General features: G+C 50.9%; 8 protein-coding genes across 8 annotated transcripts; 2 read left to right on the top strand and 6 right to left on the bottom strand.

Annotated features, from left to right (window-relative positions):
* Positions 1–1,410: 1,410 nt before the first annotated feature.
* On the top strand, positions 1,411–3,512 carry N7496_006832 (putative CorA family metal ion transporter; the record flags this gene model as incomplete). The annotated part of the gene is made up of 4 exons (XM_056699761.1): positions 1,411–3,138; positions 3,197–3,249; positions 3,308–3,361; positions 3,419–3,512. The coding sequence occupies 4 exons, from the start codon at positions 1,411–1,413 to the stop codon at positions 3,510–3,512; spliced, it is 1,929 nt and encodes a 642-aa protein (XP_056555174.1).
* Positions 3,513–3,670: 158 nt separating this feature from the next.
* Positions 3,671–4,931, bottom strand: N7496_006833 (uncharacterized protein; the record flags this gene model as incomplete). The annotated part of the gene is made up of 2 exons (XM_056699762.1): positions 3,671–4,673; positions 4,759–4,931. The coding sequence occupies 2 exons, from the start codon at positions 4,929–4,931 to the stop codon at positions 3,671–3,673; spliced, it is 1,176 nt and encodes a 391-aa protein (XP_056555175.1).
* Positions 4,932–5,282: 351 nt separating this feature from the next.
* On the top strand, positions 5,283–8,978 carry N7496_006834 (DEAD/DEAH box helicase; the record flags this gene model as incomplete). Its single annotated transcript, XM_056699763.1, has 1 exon — positions 5,283–8,978. The coding sequence occupies one exon, from the start codon at positions 5,283–5,285 to the stop codon at positions 8,976–8,978; it is 3,696 nt and encodes a 1,231-aa protein (XP_056555176.1).
* A 475-nt stretch (positions 8,979–9,453) lies between these two features.
* On the bottom strand, positions 9,454–10,347 carry N7496_006835 (uncharacterized protein; the record flags this gene model as incomplete). The annotated part of the gene is made up of 2 exons (XM_056699764.1): positions 9,454–10,043; positions 10,188–10,347. The coding sequence occupies 2 exons, from the start codon at positions 10,345–10,347 to the stop codon at positions 9,454–9,456; spliced, it is 750 nt and encodes a 249-aa protein (XP_056555177.1).
* Positions 10,348–11,024: 677 nt separating this feature from the next.
* N7496_006836 (putative GTP binding protein (GTPBP1)) lies at positions 11,025–13,065 on the bottom strand (the record flags this gene model as incomplete). The annotated part of the gene is made up of 3 exons (XM_056699765.1): positions 11,025–11,368; positions 11,429–12,953; positions 13,012–13,065. 3 exons carry the CDS (start codon positions 13,063–13,065, stop codon positions 11,025–11,027), a joined length of 1,923 nt encoding a protein of 640 aa, XP_056555178.1.
* A 661-nt stretch (positions 13,066–13,726) lies between these two features.
* N7496_006837 (U4/U6-U5 snRNP complex subunit LSM3) lies at positions 13,727–14,225 on the bottom strand (the record flags this gene model as incomplete). The annotated part of the gene is made up of 4 exons (XM_056699766.1): positions 13,727–13,761; positions 13,845–13,881; positions 13,941–14,033; positions 14,103–14,225. 4 exons carry the CDS (start codon positions 14,223–14,225, stop codon positions 13,727–13,729), a joined length of 288 nt encoding a protein of 95 aa, XP_056555179.1.
* Positions 14,226–14,655: 430 nt separating this feature from the next.
* N7496_006838 (uncharacterized protein) lies at positions 14,656–15,771 on the bottom strand (the record flags this gene model as incomplete). Its single annotated transcript, XM_056699767.1, has 3 exons — positions 14,656–15,154; positions 15,210–15,472; positions 15,523–15,771. 3 exons carry the CDS (start codon positions 15,769–15,771, stop codon positions 14,656–14,658), a joined length of 1,011 nt encoding a protein of 336 aa, XP_056555180.1.
* Positions 15,772–17,088: 1,317 nt separating this feature from the next.
* On the bottom strand, positions 17,089–18,263 carry N7496_006839 (uncharacterized protein; the record flags this gene model as incomplete). The annotated part of the gene is made up of 4 exons (XM_056699768.1): positions 17,089–17,231; positions 17,327–17,661; positions 17,717–17,936; positions 18,059–18,263. 4 exons carry the CDS (start codon positions 18,261–18,263, stop codon positions 17,089–17,091), a joined length of 903 nt encoding a protein of 300 aa, XP_056555181.1.
* Positions 18,264–18,315: the final 52 nt, after the last annotated feature.

Genomic DNA, 18,315 nt, shown 5'->3' on the forward strand with positions numbered 1-18,315 from the left:
GTCGCGCCCAGCTTTCCTCGAAAAGCTGCCAGTGGAATGGCGTGCTAAGCGCGCTTCATGGCGATGCTTTCTCGTCATTTCTGCAAAGAAGCCACTAAAATGGTGCAAGCAGGGGTGGTCAATGTGATTACGAATTAGATCAGTGTTTAATGTGACTTGCGCAGGGATTTAGAACAATCCAGATGGGTCTAGAGGAAGCACACGTTGAGCGTAGATTTACACTCGGGGTCTGAACTATACTTTGTCTGGAGTCACGGACGGGCTCTTCCTCCTCAAATCCAGGCCATGTACTTCACCTGGACGGGCTTGCACGAGGAATTTTATCTAATTTCCTATTTATCAGCCCAAAAAAATTCGTACCTTTTCACTACTATGATATAGACTCTCTATTCTCGCTAGGTATGGCTCTGTGCATACCTCGCTTCTACTGAGTTTCCCGTTGCCGCAGAGATGGACTGAAACCTTGAACTTGCGATCATCTGGCGCAGGATACAATTTCTACTCTACTCTCCAATATTATCCTTGATAGGTATATCAGGCAGAATAAATGATCAAAGCAATCTCTACCGTTCTTAACAGTCTTCAGATTTTTCACGGATTGATGACTGGTCTGGCTACTATCATCGTCTCATAACAGTGACCTTGGCACTCCTCCTCATTGTCCTTGATATTGCGGCTCTCCAGGCCTGAAGCCTCGCCGACTAACCAATTAGCGGCTCGTCATTGGTCAATGAGCATGCTGGTGCCAACTACTGCCTGGAGCTGCCCGAGTCATTGAGCAAATCAGACCAACGCAATGGTGTGGGTTAAGCGATTTAGCCCCGACTACTGCAGGCAGGAATTGGCCCCCCGACGTCTCTGTCATATATTGCAGATTATCAGATTGATAGCAAATTCAATGTGAATCGTATAGATCGGACCTGAGTCGAATCTCCGGGCTGGCCCAGAATAAGGACCACTGGTTGAGAACCACTGGCACATGCTGGACCCGAACGGCCAGCGGCTGATGCGCTGCATTTTTGGGACCGCAGGCTGATTAGTCTTTCCTCCTTGCAATCCCCCCCCCCCATTCGCCCATTCGCACATCTTTTCTTCAGACACGAGGAAGCAACAAGCACGGGCAAATTCGAATCCAACTCCAAAGCACACCAGTTGCAGTGGGCGACGATCCCGAGTCCTGTCCAACTTTCCCTCCCCCTAACGTCATTTCCCCGCAACCACCTCCGACATGTTTCCCGCCCACGATTAACCGTGTCGTTGCACGCGCATTTCAATATTGTATCGCCTCTCCATTGATGTATCACTACCTCTAGCGTGCCCTGTCTGTGCCAAAGGGCCTGGTCTGTCGAGACCGATGAGGACACCCTATCCCGACTTCACAACACGGCACTCGACCGATCCTCCGTCACCATGAGCATCCACTCCGTCGACTATGCGCAGCGCGCCCCCCAACCAGATACCCTTCAAGTGGTGGACCTTGAGGCTGGTCCCCAATCGCCAAGCTCCCCGATCTCGCCCATGAGAAGGGAGGGGTCCGTTACGGACGCGTTCACCACCGCGGCAGCCAGAGTCAACTCCACCGATACAGCCAAACGCCGAGCGCGACGCTCTAATACTGCACGATCGTACCATCCGGATGGATTTTTGAGTGAAGTCAATTGGCAGCCAGGTACAGAACCGGGTATCGACCCCACAAAACCTCTGCCCCCATACAGCTCGGAATGGGCGTCGAACGTGCCGGGCGACCTACAGCGAGAGAGCGAGATTACAGTGGTGGACTTTTCCCAACATGAAATGCGACAATATGAGCTCGACAACGAGACACTCCCGCAATTCCTCTCTCGCGAGCGAGAGCCTTGGGTACAATGCCGGTGGATCAATGTGAATGGATTGAGCTGGGACGTGATCAAATGCGTCGGTAGTCATAAGGGACTCCACCGACTGGCGATCGAGGATATCGTGCACACTAGCAATCGGACAAAAGCCGATTGGTACTCAGACCACGCCTTTATCGCCCTAACGTTGCAGAAGCTGGTGAAACTGCAAGAGGCAGATAGCAGTGACTCGGAGGACGAGGGTAATGGGCAAGAATGGGGCGGCAAGGAGCGTAAAAGCTCTGTTGCGAGCGACAAGAGCTCGGTGTCGATGAAACGTTTGACCAAGCGACGTCTTATATTCGAGGCTCTGAAAGATATCTTCCGATCCAAAACGCCCTCAAAGGACCAAAAGGAGAAGGCGACGGTTGGGGCCAGCGTTCGTCCTGGTCCAGGACGACCAACTTCAAAACGGGCCTCCCAGTTTGGGAATGTTGCTCCTCCTCGGGCCGCTACAGCTAGAACCCTGCAGCGATTCCGTGGTGGCCCGAATGAGGATCGAATTGATTTTATGGAACGACACGCTGTGCTGGCTTCGAAAGGACTCTGTGTCACTTTGGAGCAAGTTTCCGTTTTTCTACACGCTGACAACACCGTCACATCGTTCTTCGAAAACAGTGCGGACGATATCGAGGCTCCTATTGTCCGACGTCTGAGCTCACCGGAGACGATTCTCCGACAGTCATGCGATGCTAGTATGCTTCTGCAAGCCATTCTTGATGCAGTCATCGATCTTGCTATTCCAGTCACTATGGCCTATCAAGATGCAATCGGAGATCTCGAGCTCGAAGTGTTGACTGATCCGGATATCGACCAGTCGAAAAGCCTCTATATCCTGACATCTGAAATTGCGGTGCTGCGAAATTCGATGCAGCCAATGGTAGCAGTGATCAACGCACTCCGTGATCATCGATCTGAACCTATTGGTACCCCAGGCTTTGGCGCCCTGCGAAAAGGGATGTTCAGTCCGACTTCTACCCCCGGTGAACTCGACCTCCCACCACCTCCTGCCACAATTGGTACTATTACACCCAACCTAAAGAGCTTCGGAGGCTCGAGTGTCACGATTAGCTCGATGTGTCATACCTATCTCGGAGATGTCCTCGATCATTGTATCACTATCGTGGAGGGATATGATCAAATGCGGCGCGCCGCAGATAACATGATTGATCTCATTTTCAACACTATCGGAGCCTACCAGAATGAGAGCATGAAGCAGCTGACCATTGTCACTTGTCTGTATCTTCCAATGACCTTTTTAACGGTATGAGTTTTATATTTTCATTTCATGTTGCCATCACACTGGCTGATCACAGTTACAGGGTTACTTTGGAATGAACTTTACAGACTTTGCAGGCATCGAGCATAGTGACTCGTAAGTCTCTCTGGCAAGGCCCTTCTGACTTGAATAAAACCCTTACATAGTTTGACAGATACTTTTGGAAAATCGCTGTTCCCTTCGTCTTTGTGACAACTCTGCTTCTCATGTAAGGCCCGATTTCCCGCCTGACATCAGATACAATTGGTATTGACCCTTTTTTTAGGCGTGATAAAATCCAACGTTATGTCGTCATGCTCGCGCAGAGACGACTCATTGTTAGCTCCAGGAAGCAGAGGCGGGAGAGGAAGAAAAGGTGATTCTCATCTTGTCCTCGCTTGTCCTTTGCTATTACGATGTCATGTGGTTTGAAGAAGAGAAGCCCTCTCTATCATTTGTACATTTGCCTTGGCACAAGAGACCTTCAGGTCTTGTATCTATTAGTACATTTATTATACAACGGCTATGCCCTAATTTCTCATTCAATGTTCTTCCGTCGGAACGCCATGTAAGCCTTCCACGGTAGCCTCCAATCTCCACTGAGCAACTCAGGACGGAAAACGTCAAAGTCGTACTGCTGCAGCCGCTCAAGCCACAGACGTGTGGCAATCGCAGGCATGAAGACACCAAATGCCCGGTTGATCTCATCCAAGGGCGTCTCATTGCCCTTAGGTCCACCGATCACGGAAGTATCATAATCATGACCCTCCTCACCCTCGTGCTCAAAGTCGTGACCAACGTCCTTTCCAGCACGGAGATTGCTCAGCATTTGATCCACAGTAATCAAATGGTCACTCGCTCGCGTAGCAACAGCAAACACCGCATCACGAAGCCCCTCAGCCTCGGCGCCCCGTCGCAACACCTCTTCCTCCTTGACACCATGTTGCGCCATGATATCCAGAGGCAGCATCACCGCGCCCTGTTTGGCTCCACCACCGATGCCGGGAGGCCCACTGGGCGACTGAGGCGACGGCTGCGGAAACGCAACCAAGGGCAATCCTCGCAAAACAGCCGCAATACCAACCGCCTTGCCGATATGCGATGCGACATGATCCGCCGTGACCGAGGTCATTGGCAGCGCCGCCAGCGTCAGGTACATCAACGTGGAGTAGGTGTTTTCAGCATACGACTCGAGGGCCGCAATGTTCGGGTAGGGATCGTTGGTGAGTGTCTGCTCCCGCGCATTGATCAAACGGGTTAGCCAGCCCTTGGTGATGCTAGCACGGCCTTGGGTGCGCTCGTTGAGCTCCGAGATGGCGGAGGCGAGTAGGATCGCGACAGGTTCTTTGGGTGGAGCACCAGCGAGAATCTTCGTGACTGCGTCGCGCCAGAATTGTAGGCGCATTAGGCCGATTGTGGGTGAGGAGGTGGTCTCCGGGATCATGGAGAGGGAGACGTTTAGGGCGCGCAGGGCGATGTAGAAGGATCGGGCGTGAGGTGGGATGAAGGTGCTCAGGGTATAGGAGGGACGGTCATATTTTCTAGTAGGATTGTAGCTTCAGGTTAGCATTGTGGTCTCTCGGTATAATTTGATATCGATCAAGCAATCGTTTCGGTGTCGCATACGAGAGAAGGGAAACGCAGTATTTATGCGCTCCTTGGACTTCCTCCGCGGTCAAAGGCGCAGAGACCTTTGCAGTCCGACTGAATTGCCTTGTTTGAGGCCAGAAGTACCTTGAAGTGACTCGGCATGTCTTCGCGGCCCGACATGGCCGGGCGACTTCTCGGAAGAATGACATTGGAGGTGTGTGTAAAGGTGGAGTTGAAGCTGAGGTTGCGACGAGAGAAATGTAATCCACCCGATGGTATTGGTCCACAGCGCGGATCTTTTTGCCGGCCAAATAGATAGTATAGTAGAGGATAAAGCAGATTCAAAAGATACAGCTGATTGCAGTGTATTAACTGACTAACTGCATGGATGAAGCAATCGTAGTGATTTACCGGGGCTTCATCCTGAATCCGCAGGTTAATTGAAATTTGACTTTTTTGGGACACTGACGTCGATCGCGCCCGTTTCGCGTTCCTCGGCGCGTCTCCCCAACTCTACTTTTACTCCTTCTCAGCCCGAACCGAATGTGTCAACCACGAGTATGAACGAGGATCTGGAGCACCGGCCAGCGAAAAGACAACGCTTTTTCGTCGACAGCTCCGTTTCCCCACAAGATTCGGCTGCAGGGGTTGGGGACGCGTCTTTACCTCGCCATTGTCCTGGACTAGACGACCGTGAAACGGAGCACGATGGACATGCTGGCCTTCCAGAGACGCCTTCTAAGGGTGACACAGTGGCTTGTGGATTGACGAGTCCCATAAACGCGCTATCACCCACGCAAACTCCTAGGGGTGACAGAGAAGAGAATCCATCGACGAACTCTCCGCTGCACAACGAAACGATCCAACCAGCCGCAAGCGAAGCAACCATCCCTCCGACGACACAATCCTCAGCATCAAACGGTTTCGATGCAGAACTATTTACCAGCATTATTGGAGAAAACTTGTCTGCCGAATCGTTGCGAATTATTCAATCCGCCTCCTCCAACAACGTCGAGCGAGCGGTCAACATATTTTTCGACGGGTCGTGGAAGAAGCCGACGAAAGTGACTCTCAGCAGAGTGACTCCGACTATCCGACAAGCCCATGCATCAGCATCTACCCCGAGTGAAAGATCGACTACCCTTCCGACATCGAATACCGAGGATACCCCAACCGAGCATGTCTCAGTTCTGCGAAAGCAACCGGCCGCGAGGTATATAGGAGCCTTTGGTGTAGGAGGCTGGGCCACAAGGAGTGGACTTGCTCTCCTCAAGCATGGAGATCCAGTCAATATCGAACGTGCTCGGTCTCAGCCGGTTGCAAAACGTGGTCGAGGAGGCAAGCTCTTCACGAACAATAAGGGGGATGTTTTGACGCGGTTCACAAATGCTGCTGGGCAGGAAATTGGAAGACTTCCGCACGAGACGGCGGAGTGGGTCTCAACCTTGATTGACCAGAAGATGTGCCAGTTTGAGGGAGTCTGTGTGTTTATCCCAGACCGAGTACGGGTGAATGATACGATCTACTTGCAGCTGAAATGTTATCTACGCAAGGAGGCGTTCATGCGTGGTCCGTTCATGGGAACTACGGATGATAATCGATCCATGGGCTTGTTTGAAGAGAAGGAGAGCGCCGAAGAAAAAAACCTGCGACTTCGACAAGTAGCTCTCGTGAAACTATTTCATGAAATCAATCTCCAGCCAACTTCTACCAATCCCACGACGGAGAAGCACAAGCGAGATGGCTTACTCCGCGCGGCTGAAATGGCCGAACAATACGACGGCGTCAAGAAGGAGAAGGAGAAAGCCAAATCCAACAAAGACCCCAATGATTCTTCCTCTGAAGAGGACACCGCTGAATTGGAAGAAGATCAGCTCGACACCCTATATCGTAAAGCTCAGTCTTTCGACTTCAGTATGCCTGAGGCTGAGCCTGCCTCGACCTTCAAAATGAATCTACGCAAGTACCAAAAGCAGGCTCTGTTCTGGATGCTGTCGAAGGAAAAGGATAAAAAGGAAGCACGCGAGCGATCCATGCATCCCTTGTGGGAAGAATACACTTGGCCCACCAAGGATGTTGATGACAAAGAGCTGCCCTCGGTTGAGGGGATAGATCATTTCTATGTCAATCCTTACTCCGGTGACTTGAGTGTGGACTTCCCTGCTCAAGAACAGCACTGTCTTGGCGGTGTGCTCGCTGACGAGATGGGCCTTGGAAAGACTATCGAAATGCTCAGCCTTGTCCATTCTCACACATCTGAGCGTCCCTCCGGGGCTTCAGATGGTATGAACTCTGTGAACGATCTTGCAAGGGTCCCAGCCTCGTCCACTGGCGTGATTCCTGCGCCCTATACCACCCTCGTAGTCGCACCAACCTCCCTACTATCCCAATGGGAGAGTGAGGCGCTGAAAGCTTCCGAGCCAGGCTCCATGAGAACCCTTTTGTACTACGGAGCAGACAAAGCTGTCAATCTGCGTGATATCTGCTGCGAGGCCAATTATGCATCGGCTCCTCATGTCATTGTCACCAGCTACGGTGTTGTCCTTTCAGAATTCCGCCAATTTGCAGCACAATCTTCAACGGCCTTCAATGCGCCTGGTGGTCTCTTCTCTATCGAATTCTTCCGCGTCATTCTCGACGAAGCCCACATGATCAAAAATCGGCGGTCAAAGTCTGCCAGAGCATGTTACGAGATCCAGGCAACACATCGATGGGTTCTCACGGGTACACCGATTGTCAACCGCCTAGAGGACCTATTCAGTCTGGTACGCTTCCTTAAGGTGGAGCCATGGAGCAACTTCTCCTTCTGGAAGACGTTCATTACTGTGCCTTTCGAAAACAAGGAGTTCGTTCGTGCCCTGAACGTAGTCCAAAGTGTCTTGGAGCCTCTTGTGCTTCGGCGAACAAAAACGATGAAGACCCCCGAAGGCGAACCTCTAGTGCCCTTGCCAAAGCGTGCTGTCACTATCGAGGAGGTTGAGCTTTCGGAACAAGAACGCGAAATCTATGACTGCATTTACACTCGAGCCAAAAGAACCTATAACGACAACGTCGAAGCTGGAACCCTTCTGAAGTCATACTCCACCATCTTTGCTCAGCTGCTCCGTCTTCGCCAGACCTGCTGTCATCCAATTCTCACCCGTAACAAAGACATTGTCGCCGATGAAGAAACGGTTGCTGCAGCTCTCGATGCTACCAATAGTCTGACGGATGACATGGACCTGCAAGAGCTAATTAACCGATTTACGGCATCGACGGAGAATGCAGAAACTGAGGACCGGTCCGTCAAGTTTACAGCGCACGCTCTCCGGCAAATTCAAACCGAGTCCAGTGGAGAATGTCCGATTTGCTGTGAGGAACCGATGATCGATCCCGCAGTGACGGCGTGCTGGCATAGCGCATGCAAAAAGTGTCTCGAGGATTTTGTGCGCCATCAGATGAATAAGGGAGTGAAGCCTCGCTGTTTCTCATGCCGTGCAGATGTGGACGCGAAGGATATCTTCGAAGTCGTAAAGCACCCGCTTTCTCATTCTGTCACGCCCATGGAAAATTTTGCTGCTAGTGATAACCCACCGTCAAGCTCACAGCCTGCTCCTCGCATCTCTCTTCGCCGGATCAATCCTCTTTCTCCTTCAGCGCATACTTCAGCAAAGATCCACGCACTGATCAACCATCTCTCGCGCGTTCCACCAAACACAAAATCTGTCGTGTTCTCACAATTCACCTCATTCCTAGACCTCATCGGTCCTCAGCTTTCCAAAGTGGGTATCTCCCATCTTCGCCTCGATGGATCTATGCCTCAGAAAGCTCGCGCGGCAGTCCTGGCTCAATTCACCAAAACTGAGGAGTACACGGACGAGATCATCGACACCGAGGACGAAACACCATCACGGTCTGGCCCCTCGACTTCGAAATCACAAACTTCCGAGCCCACCCCGAGAGTCCTCCTTATCTCGCTTCGTGCCGGTGGTGTCGGTCTCAATCTAACTGTCGCCAGCAACGTCTTCGTCATGGATCCGTGGTGGAGCTTTGCCATCGAGGCGCAAGCTATTGACCGCGTCCACCGAATGGGTCAACTGCGTGATGTCTCTGTGACGCGGTTCATTGTCAAGGATTCGATTGAGGGTCGAATGCTTCGTGTGCAGGAACGCAAAATGAATATTGCCGGGTCGCTTGGTCTGCGCGTTGGTGGTGACGAAGGCGAGGATGATAAGAAGAAGGACCGCATTGAGGAGCTGAGATTGCTATTTGAGTAGTAATTTGGGCGTTTCGACGTCAAGGGTGGCATTTTGGAAACATGGGGTATATAGGGGTTTTTAACATATGGGGCTCGGGTGATTCCCTCTTCCTGGCGTTATGTATGGTGGGAAAACCATGCCTTTTCTTCAAGGTTGTTATAGGTTAACGGCAAAAATAGAATATACTGCTCTCTTCCGAGTCGTTAATCACTAGGTGTCTACTGCTCATTCTAGCTACTGGAAGCTGCGTGAAATTACATAGTGAGGACCTCATAGTTCAGAATTTAACTCATTGCCTAGTAATACATGAAGCCAAGACAGAGATATCAAAGTGAGTAACAAACTAAAACCACAAGACCGAGAAGGTATAGTAGAGAAGGTATAGTATAGACGGTAATAGTCACAACAGCAGACATCAGGGATATAGTTCAAACAAGAATCCAACAATCACAAGATCAACAACCAAAACTAACATCAAAAAGTCAACCATCCACTAAGCCTTGTTGCTCCCATGACGCGGATGCGCCACCTTGCTCAATTTCTCCTTCATCCTATGCAGTGGACTATGCTTCCCATTCCCATTCCCCTTCTCACTCCCTTGAGAAGACTTAGCACTCTTAGACGAACCATTCTCAACAGTGCCCTCCTTCTTCACAGGCTTCAGCCCCTTAGCCTCCTTCTCGAATTCTTCCGCAGGAACGGGGGCCGGGCCTTGCGGGCCCTTCAATGCCTCCTCGCTCACCTCGCGGTGGTCAGCGGCGTAAGAACGCTGGCTACTCTGTCCCTCGGTGGGTTCAGTTGAGCGCTGCTCGGTTTTAGGCTCGCCTGTGACGGCACTGCTTCCGCCTGCTTCGGCTGGTGTCGAGCTCGAAGATGCACCAGCGACGGGAACGGGAGAGAGGGCGGGGGATGTCAGAGTGGGAGGGGCGAGAATGGGGGCGCTGGGAGTAGTCTTTTCTAGATCGACGTCGTCGGTCTTTATATCCGCGATCAGGTCTTTACGGGTCGGATCCGGCTTTGCACCATCGAGTTGCGGCTCTTGTGGGGCGGTGTTTCCTTCTAAGCTGGGTGATCCGGGTTGTTCTGAGAGATTAAGGTATATAGTCAGCTTAATTCTGGTTATATCGGTTGGTGGTGGGGAATATGTAGGTTTTGTGGAATCTTTCTCCGGGGTCTAGATTCATGTTCTTCAAATACTAGGTGTAGATATGGATATGCACAACTTACCCTCGCGGTTACCAGCGTCGTAGGGGTCATTGAAGCTGCCCTTGCCTTGAACACCGGCAATGGGCTCTTCACCGTGTGGTGTCGACTGCTGCTGAACTGTGGTGCCGTCGCCCCAGAGGGCGGCCGTGGCTGCATTGACGACTTTGTTAACTGTTTCCATCTTGATGGAGGATTTGATAGTGGAAGGTTGATAGGAATATACGGATGATGGTTGATAATTTAGGAGGTAGTAGGGTAGGTAAAATAGATCAAGAGATCAGGAGGATTAGGTAGAATTTAAAGGATGGGACCTTAGAGGGGTAGGTAAGGTAGAGGGGAGTATAGATAAAGCACAGCTGTTTCGAGTAGGTCAAGATGTCATCAATGGCTGGAGAATAGATTAGCTGGCGTCTGCAGTAAGGGAAGTGGGATGGGGGCGTAACTAGGCCCGCGGCCAGAGGACTACGTCAGTGGAGCCCAAGATATACGGAGAAGACTGCAGATGAAAATCTTATTGAAGGAATTGAGTGATTCAATGATGAGATTCATTGGTCGATTGGGGATTGATTGGATGGCGACGTCGTGCGGATCCCTCAATGTATGGCATCATCTGACGTCATGTCACGTGAGAGAAGTATAAATGGAGAATCATGGAAACTACAGAAGAATGGGAGATGGGAGACAGCCCTGCATAATGATAGATACTCCTACTGGAAGCTTCCTAGAAAAATATAAGATCGGTGTAGATACAGCTGTTGGTCTAACACTGCTGCAGCCCAAAGCGAACAATGAATAATAACAAATTGGGAATCAGTAAAACGAGAAACAAAACTACCCACTATGTAATGCAGTCATTCTTTACGCCGTTATATCAGCTTTCTCTTTTGTTTCCTCTTTCCCCTTCTCCAAGTCACCCTCGCTCTCTGGTTTCGCTGCGTTGGGATTCAAAGGATGGTTGGGGTCATAGCCAATGCTCTTCACAATGCCCAGACCTTTTGTCTTACCCTCCCGGAACAGGACACGATCGCCTGGGGCCAGGAACTCGGGCCTTTGGATGAAGCGGAACGCCACGAGGGCGCGGTCGCCTGTCCTGATGAAGGGGCGGTCGATGTCGATCACTGCACAAGTTTGGCTTACCGCTCCAACGTGCAACATAGCCTGGTACTTGGGCTTGATGGTGGTTGCGTGAGACAAAATCAGAACTAGGGTGGCAGGTTAGGAAAGTTTCATACAGAAATGGTGTGTAATCTACGATAGCTTACCCTCGGCCACGAATTCGCGGTACACTTTGGGAGGATTCTCCATCTTCTTGAGTACCACCATACCCTTGCGAACTTCCTTGCGGCGAACACGTTTAAGAGCAAACGAGCCAGACTGACCTGCAAAGCAGGCGTTGACTTGTATTCGCTTGCGCTCGATAGACTTGATTGTAGTAGTGGTGAATTGGCCGAGAGAGTCGGGTCCAACAACGACCGAGTCACCTGCGTGAATCACACCGGACTTAACCACACCCGACACAACTGTACCTACGTGGGGCACTGAGAAAGTGTCGTTGATAAGGAACTCGAATGGAGCTTCCTGGTCGTAGTGGCCTCGGTGGGGGAGGATATTCAAGAATGTTCGAACAAGCTCCAGATTCTCGCCGGTAACATTGGAGACCTGGAAGATGGGGCAAATGCGCTGGCTGACGAATTGGGTTGCTGTATTGATAGTTTCTTCCATATCTTTGACGAAGATGGGAATCTTGCGCGCACCTGGCGACTTCAGAATCTTCGACAGTTGAGACAGGGTCTCCTGGAGAATTTGCGGCGGGCAAATGTCGATTTTAGTAACAATAACCATGACAGGGACGTTCAAAGCTAGAGCAATTCCCAAGTGCTCCCGGCTCATGCCAATCAAGCCATTGTTGGCGGCGACCATAAGCAAACAGTAGTTGGGGCTGCTGCTCAGCATGCCAAAGACTGTAGTGCGCAGGTATCGCTCGTGGCCAGCCAAGTCAGAGAAGGAGATGACCTTTGCAGAGCGCTTTCCAATCTCTTCCCAAGACAGTTTCCGGCCTTGGGTATGGCCCACGACTTCGCCGTGGCTATCAAAGCCCATGATCTCCATGCCAACGGAGCTGGTTCGCCCACTCTCAATCTCGTGCTTGTGACGGAAGAGGTTCACTCGTGCACGGCCACGACCATCGTCCAGCGTGCCTTTTACCAGCACACCAAGCATGGTACTCTTCCCTGCGTCGACGTTGCCTACGACCGCAATGCGGAGTTCGCCTACCTCCTCGATATTGGTTGCGACCTGGCGAATCAAGACTTTGCCCCATGCACCCTTGAAGCGGTCATTTTTCACTGCACATTCCTGAGCACCACCAACATTGTATGTGAGCAATATTCGGCAGTGGGCGGGGATCGTCTCAGCGGCTTCACGCAAACGCTGAAGCGCCGTCTCCCATTGCGCAAGGTCAAAGCCCATCGAATCGCCGCCATCTTCAAGTCCGAGGTCGAATATTGTCTCTCCATGGCCTTCGTCTATTCGGGTTTGTATCGTTGCGGCAAGTACCTGCAGACTATCCTCAGTTGTCGAGTCCCCCGTTCCGAGGAGGAGCTCCTTCAGCTTGACAGTGCGGGGTTCATCGGAGAGACCAAGCTGGTCGAGGATCTCGAGCTCAGCATGGTCCTCGACATCGCGCGACACGCTACCGGTCTCATATCCGCTGTCGCTAGGCGGGACCGGCACGGCCGAACGATGCGCTTGCTGCTGTTCAGCGTACTCGGCGAACTCGCTGAGGGCCTGGAAATCATGTTAGTGAGGGGGGGGGCCCTTGCTACGACAACCATGAGACACATACGATCTCGCCTCGCTTTCTCTCCTCGGCGTTGGTTTTCGGTTTCAGCTGGGGCATCTTCTTGTGGGGTTGGATCGGGAAAGAGGTAGTTAAATGGGTTCGTGTCGAATGACGGTGAATCGCTCCTGGAGTAGTGACGTTGCGGGCGGTTCGGGGTGTGGATCTCGCCTTAAGCTCTGGCGCAGTTCAAACGTGTATTCGAGGGATCATTGCTTGACACTGCTCTTTGGATTAGAAGAACAGGAGATTATTGAGGATGAGAATTTCTGAATAAGCCTTAGAACATAGCGAGAAGAAGTAAAGAAGAAGGGGGAAAGTAGATCCATCGAAGGGGCGGACCCAGCTTTATCGATAAAGAGGGTCGAGTCACTTGGCTTGAGTCATCCCAAGGGCCGACTGCCAAAACGAGCGCCCGCACCTCGAGCTTTACCCTCATGCGCTGCGCCACAGGGACCATGGAGACTAATTTAGAACCAAAAGGAAATGTGCTGTGACTAACAGCGGGGTTTGGAGAAGGTGCTAGAGTCATTGTCTAAGTCGTACAGCCTTGCGGCTCTGCGAGGGGCCTACGGGAGGAGCACTGGTGGTGCGGGTCATAAACCACAATTTCATGGTCTCATATCTAATGCGACGGAATCGTGGATGGTATCTTGTTCCATTTCCTCCCAGCTGGTATCTTCCAGACGCCGATTCCTCTATCAATTTCATGGGAGGCTGATCAGGCCTGGGGGGAGATCAATACGACCGAATCGCCTAGAAGTAGATTAAAAGCATGTCAGTATAAAGGGCATTTGGATCCAAACTTATCTGGAGAGGAGATTCCAGAAGCAACTCACCTCGCACGAACAGCATTTCTTCTTGCTTCTTAATTGTCTGTCCAAGTCTCCAATTAGCAACCGCTTCAACCACGATATCCCACGATCGTGCCCTACCCTTGTGATCTCCTGCTCGTTCTCGTCTTCCTCCACCACGTAGATGGTCTCTTCCACGTCGCCCAAAACAAGGTTGCAGTGGCTGTCATATGCCTAAAGAGTCATCGCAAATCAGTCATCAGGCCGGGATCATTGGGTCAGGACTGGAGGGGGAAAGCTCACGTGAAGGCGGCCCTTGAGTTCGCGGTCTCCGCGCAACTTCACAAACACAATCTCGTCTAGCGACAGACGGACAAGGTCGAGGGGCTCCGATACGGATGCGCCAACATCTTCGGTGTCAGCCATTGTGAGTGGTGGGCAATAATGTTCACACTGACCACCGAGTTTCCAGCTTGCGCGGGAGATCAGAATCGGCGAGCTCTGTCCGCTGCCTGTTTGGGACTAGCGCGTCCATGGAGGGGACATGCTGAGTCATCATTATTTACCCCGGGTTTTGTTGCCAATGCAAATTAAACATACGGTGCAAACACATTATAGTATATACAATCAAGGCATGGCTTACTTTTGACAGTGCTAGTCAGAATGGCCTTGTGCCTTGTATTTCGCTCAGATTCCATTCTGCAGATCTGGCACTAGATATTGAAAGACACTAGATATTGAAAGACACTAGATATTGAAAGACACTAGATATTGAAAGACCGAACCGCATACAACCCGTGAACATTTCATCGCCAGGTCAGGTTGTCGTCTAAGATAGCCATCTGGCAACTCTCGACTAAGCGATCATTATTTTGGCGAGGACCGTGAGCACCGGCAGCCAAACAACAGAGACCGACTGCTTCAACGATGTAGCTGCTCCAGTACTCGAAGTCTTAGAAGCTCCAGCAGCTCCAGCAGTCCCAGTTCCAGAACCATCGGATTCACCAGTTCCAGTCGCCTTGACCTCGTTGTTCTTCCACGGAGACGCAGTCACAGTGTACGTCACGCTTGACTGTGACCAGGAGAATACCGACCCACTAGGCGGCGCAGTGAGCGCAGTCGCAGCCCCAGTATTATACAGCGTCTGGGTGCCATTGGCAGGGAAACTATTGGGCTTGTAAAAAGTACTAGAATTGGACGACGGAGGCGCAAATCCAAGATTCGGGCATTTGTAGTTGTCCAGAACACTCCCGCATGTATCCCAATCGATCACCGCGCCATAGAGAGTTGCCGTGTTAAGCCAAAGGTCTGCGCCCATTTTGGCCGGGATTGTATCGGGGCAGGTCTCGTACATACTAGACACAGTCTGTCAGTATGCATAGCGCGATCGAGAAAGATTGAAATACGTACGCAGATAGTCCAGCGCTAACCTCGCAACATCCACATGCAGTGTCTTTGTTGCTTAGTTCAATCACCGAGGTCGAGGTATTGTTCGTAATGCACGAATTATACTCCTTCTGCGCGTTGAGAACCGACTGCAATACCTTGCCAAGATTGCACGAGCAGCCTGCAGGAGCATTATCTGGGGCTGGCCAGTATGGGATCGGTTCGGTGGCCGTGGGACATTCGAGGAAATATTCTGCTACCAGTTCGTCGTATTCGCAGGAGTATGCCTATCGGCAAGGTCAATTGAATCAATGAAAATAATATCTCACTAACATACCTGATTCCAGCATGACTCGGCCACACAGTTCATGTAGGACTGGTACATGGCACATCCGCAGCCAAGAACACAGATTTTATTCCCAGCACAAAGATTCATGCAGCCCGTACTGGCTGTTAGGGCTTGTGTCGTGCAGCTGGTAAAGGCAGAGGGGTCTGCACAGGCATTGGCGGTGATATTCGTCTGTGCAAAGGCAATATTAGCGGCCCCTAAGGCCGTCAATAACAGGAGAATCGTCCCAGAAAGCATTTTCAAATAGGCACTGCCTGTGTTCAAGTGGACTTTTTGCGATCAACCTCAATATACTCCGCCACGCGGTTTAAAAGCAGTCTCAATCTCTGATGAGGGTAACTTGTAACTACTTTGTACGTAAACTGCGATATCAAGGACAATTATAAGGCAGACTCCAGGGCGCAGCCCAGCACGGAGCTAAGCTTTCAGCTTCCCGGCTTGGTCTAAACAGGCCATTGATATGGAGCCGTTATTGGGCCCACCTGCAGGAAGAAGGGAACGATGCGAAATACGAGCACGTTGTTCGAATTGGCTGAACTCGGTGTTTCCGTTAATTTAGTCCCTCCTTATCAACTCCGAATCGGTTGTATCCGACACAAGCTGTGTCAAGTTGGGCATTTATATCCAATCGCTTCGATTTGCGGCTCCTGTGATCAGGGGGTGGAGCATTGTGGCGTTCCAACGAGAGACAGCCTCGCCTAAGCGGTACTGATCCAGGAAAGCGCCCTATCCTAGTCAATTGACAGTGCACTCATTCTGGCTACTATCATTATTTTGGAGACCCTGAATCAGTCTGCACCTTGCGGGGGACCCTGAATTTTTCCGGTCAGGGTCTGGAAATGCGGCATCGTAGCCTTACCAGATCAATGAACACTCCACCTAATAGTCACAATTTATTCCAGTCTCAAATATATGGTATACTATAAGGTCTTAGGTCTTCAATATCTAACTAATATAGTTAAAGAATAGCTTGGTAATCTAAAGAAGATAGCCCTGTTAATTGAAGACCTGAGAGTAAAGGCACTCAATCCTAGGAGAATAAAGTCTTACCTAAACCGGCTAATTAGGAACGGAGAATACAGAGCAAGTTAGTCGAGTACGGGAGAAGACTAGGATACTAGAAGAATTTAAAATTGGAAGACCATAAGTATATAATAAATTAAAGTAGCACAGTGGAGCTCGGACTCTCGCCATTAAAAATATAAGGACTGGAAGAATGAACACCGTGACCGCAGTCCGCCAAACAAGCTAGGCCTTTAGGGACTTTGATAGAGATCATACCACTATCCATCCCTAGACATAGTGACAGGCTCGGGCCTCGAAAAGTCCGAAGAAAACATCACGCCTCAACAAAGTACAGAGACTAATAACCGACGCCGAGTATCTGAAGGAATCCGGGATCTGGGAATTGACATGCTGGATATCATCGCGAAAGTCATCCGGTTTCGGGCAATATTGACAATAATTGGACACACCCGCGTATAAGGGTAGGAGAGCAAAGGTACAATCGGCATAAAGGTGGGTGAAGAGCGGAATTTGGGTCATAGCCGTGATCTACCTTTTATATCCAGGGGCCATTTCATAGCGTGGTGTTGGGTCCATCTCATGCCTCGCGGTTGGTTCCATCTCATGCCGCAGAATGGTCATTTCCACCTCATGGCGCGCGACATTTTCCACCTCGTGTCGGTCTATTGGATCTGCATCGATATCTGAGTATGCCTTTGGTTCCGAAGGTGCCCTGCTCTCTTTGCCACACCCCGTGCAAAATGGCGTCGTGGTTGTTGTACCATACAGACCTTAGCGGCCTCTGACACTGACGTCGGTGCGGAGAGGAACACAGACTGTTGCGCCAGTGCCTGCGAGTCCGTGTAGTCGCCCTGCGCTCCACTGTTATTCCCGGGATTATTGTGGGGAGGGTCGTGTTGCTGCGACTGTAAGTCCTGAAGTTGCTTTTCGCTTCTCTTCATACGACGCAAGAGAAGGACAATAATTGTAATAAACCCTGCGACAGCCGCAACTCCAAGGATGGAACCAACAATGATCCCGACTTTTGCGCCGTTCGATAATCCGCCCCCGACGACATGGTTCGACCCAGAGAGGGCTGTTGAAGATGATGAGGGGGGCTGTCTGGGTTGATGAAGCGGTATTAGCAGAGGCGGTAGCGGCAGTGGTTGCGGATGACGTTTCGACACTGGCCGGAGAGCTTGTTGTATCTATATTCGCCGTAGAGCCTATTGCATATAGCGAGCGTGCCTTCCCAGCCACTGAGGTGATATAGAAAGTCCCACCAACCACAGTGGTGTCAGAAACAGTAGCGTAGGTGGTGTTGAGGTAAAGTGAGATGGAACATGTCAGCGAGGCCAGGGTTTGATAGTATAGGCCAAGGGATGTGAACGTAGCCGCTGCAGTTTTAAGATTAGGGTCTATTCAATATTATAAAAGCAGGCAGAGATTAGTTCTACATCCCTTTCAAGTTGGATTGCTGGATACATAAGTTACTAACTGGCTATCGAGAACCATATACCCGTGTTCAAATAGTCGTTTTCACAGTTGGCCCCCACAATGGGGTGCTGGTCGGGCGTGATAAAGACAACCTCAATGTAATCGATATAGTTGATTGTTGGCAACGCCGAGGGGTAAAGTATAGAGAATGTTTCGCTCTCGGCGAGTACACTCAGAGGGAATATCCCCCAAAGTATTATCACGGATACCAGATTCGAAGACTTCATGATATAGAGCTCTGATCCACTCAATAAAAAGAGCGCTGCTGAGGGGACATCA

This window comes from Penicillium cataractarum (genome assembly GCF_028827025.1).
Source record: "Penicillium cataractarum strain IBT 29864 chromosome Unknown utg000005l, whole genome shotgun sequence".
NCBI lineage: Eukaryota > Fungi > Ascomycota > Eurotiomycetes > Eurotiales > Aspergillaceae > Penicillium > Penicillium cataractarum.